General features: G+C 37.4%; 1 protein-coding gene across 1 annotated transcript in view; it reads left to right on the forward strand.

The window, feature by feature from the left end:
- The window catches only part of LOC119590602, a gene marked incomplete in the record, with an annotated part of 14232 nt that overhangs the window by 6419 nt on the left and 6831 nt on the right, over positions 1-982 (forward strand). The window contains 1 exon segment of the mRNA XM_037939280.1: positions 665-850. Coding sequence (XP_037795208.1) covers positions 665-850 — 186 coding nt within the window.

Below are 982 nucleotides of genomic sequence, written 5' to 3' on the forward strand. Positions count from 1 at the left end.
TAAATAATTTGTCACCCTTCTGTTGGAAGAGGAACATGAGGGATGCTGATTATCTACAATGAAGCTGCTGCTGCTTTGGGATTGAAGGGACAAGGGGAGTGCACCATAGCTATATCTGCAACTTGCCTCATAGTTTGTGTACTCTTAGGAACTAGGTATTTACACAAAAAAGGGGTTCTGTTTTTGTTCCTCCTTCTTTAATGCATTAGTAGTAGTTAATAGAATTACTTTAGTATTACATTTTAAAATAATGAAAGTAATTGATTCCCTAAAACAGTCAGAAAATCTTAATCTACTTGAATTACCACACCAAAATGTATCACATTTTTTTTTACATATTACAGTCTCACATGTTGGCTACCATGTTGGTCTTTATGTACACATCATAGGGTCTTAGGAGTCATGGACTCTTCATATTTTGTTAATAGGTGAAAAGAGCAATACCCAAATATTAATTTACTGTTTATTCTCCCACATGTGAAATTAATAAACGACTTCTATCCAAAACCAGTCGTGCTTGTTCCGTGTACCATCAGTATTTCTTATAAAGTGTTTGAGTATATTGTGTGGCTGAAGTTATAGATCAGAGTTCTTAAACATTTTTTTAGACCATATAAATGCAATGGATTCTTGTATATCTCAACAACTCTTATTCTCTCCATAGCCCGATGATGGATGCTTGGAAGGAGGACCTGAGGACGAAGAATATGATGCTCTCAACGATGAGACCTTCGGGTCAGCAATGGTGGACGGTGACTGGGAGGAGGGCCACGAACAGATGGCCACCCTCACAGAAGCCGGCCGAATTAGCAACAAGCACAAACAACTTCAGAATGCTTTGAGAAGAGATGTAAGAGCTTCTTTTGTGTGTATGAGTAATTTGTGAATTATTGTGCTGTTTTCTGATTTTCATTTTGTGTGGTGTTATTTGTCCTATAATTATCTACATGTGTACATATACTGTCTTCCCCCACCCCATAGT

Source organism: Penaeus monodon, chromosome 27, assembly GCF_015228065.2.
Source record: "Penaeus monodon isolate SGIC_2016 chromosome 27, NSTDA_Pmon_1, whole genome shotgun sequence".
Taxonomy (NCBI): Eukaryota; Metazoa; Arthropoda; class Malacostraca; order Decapoda; family Penaeidae; genus Penaeus; species Penaeus monodon.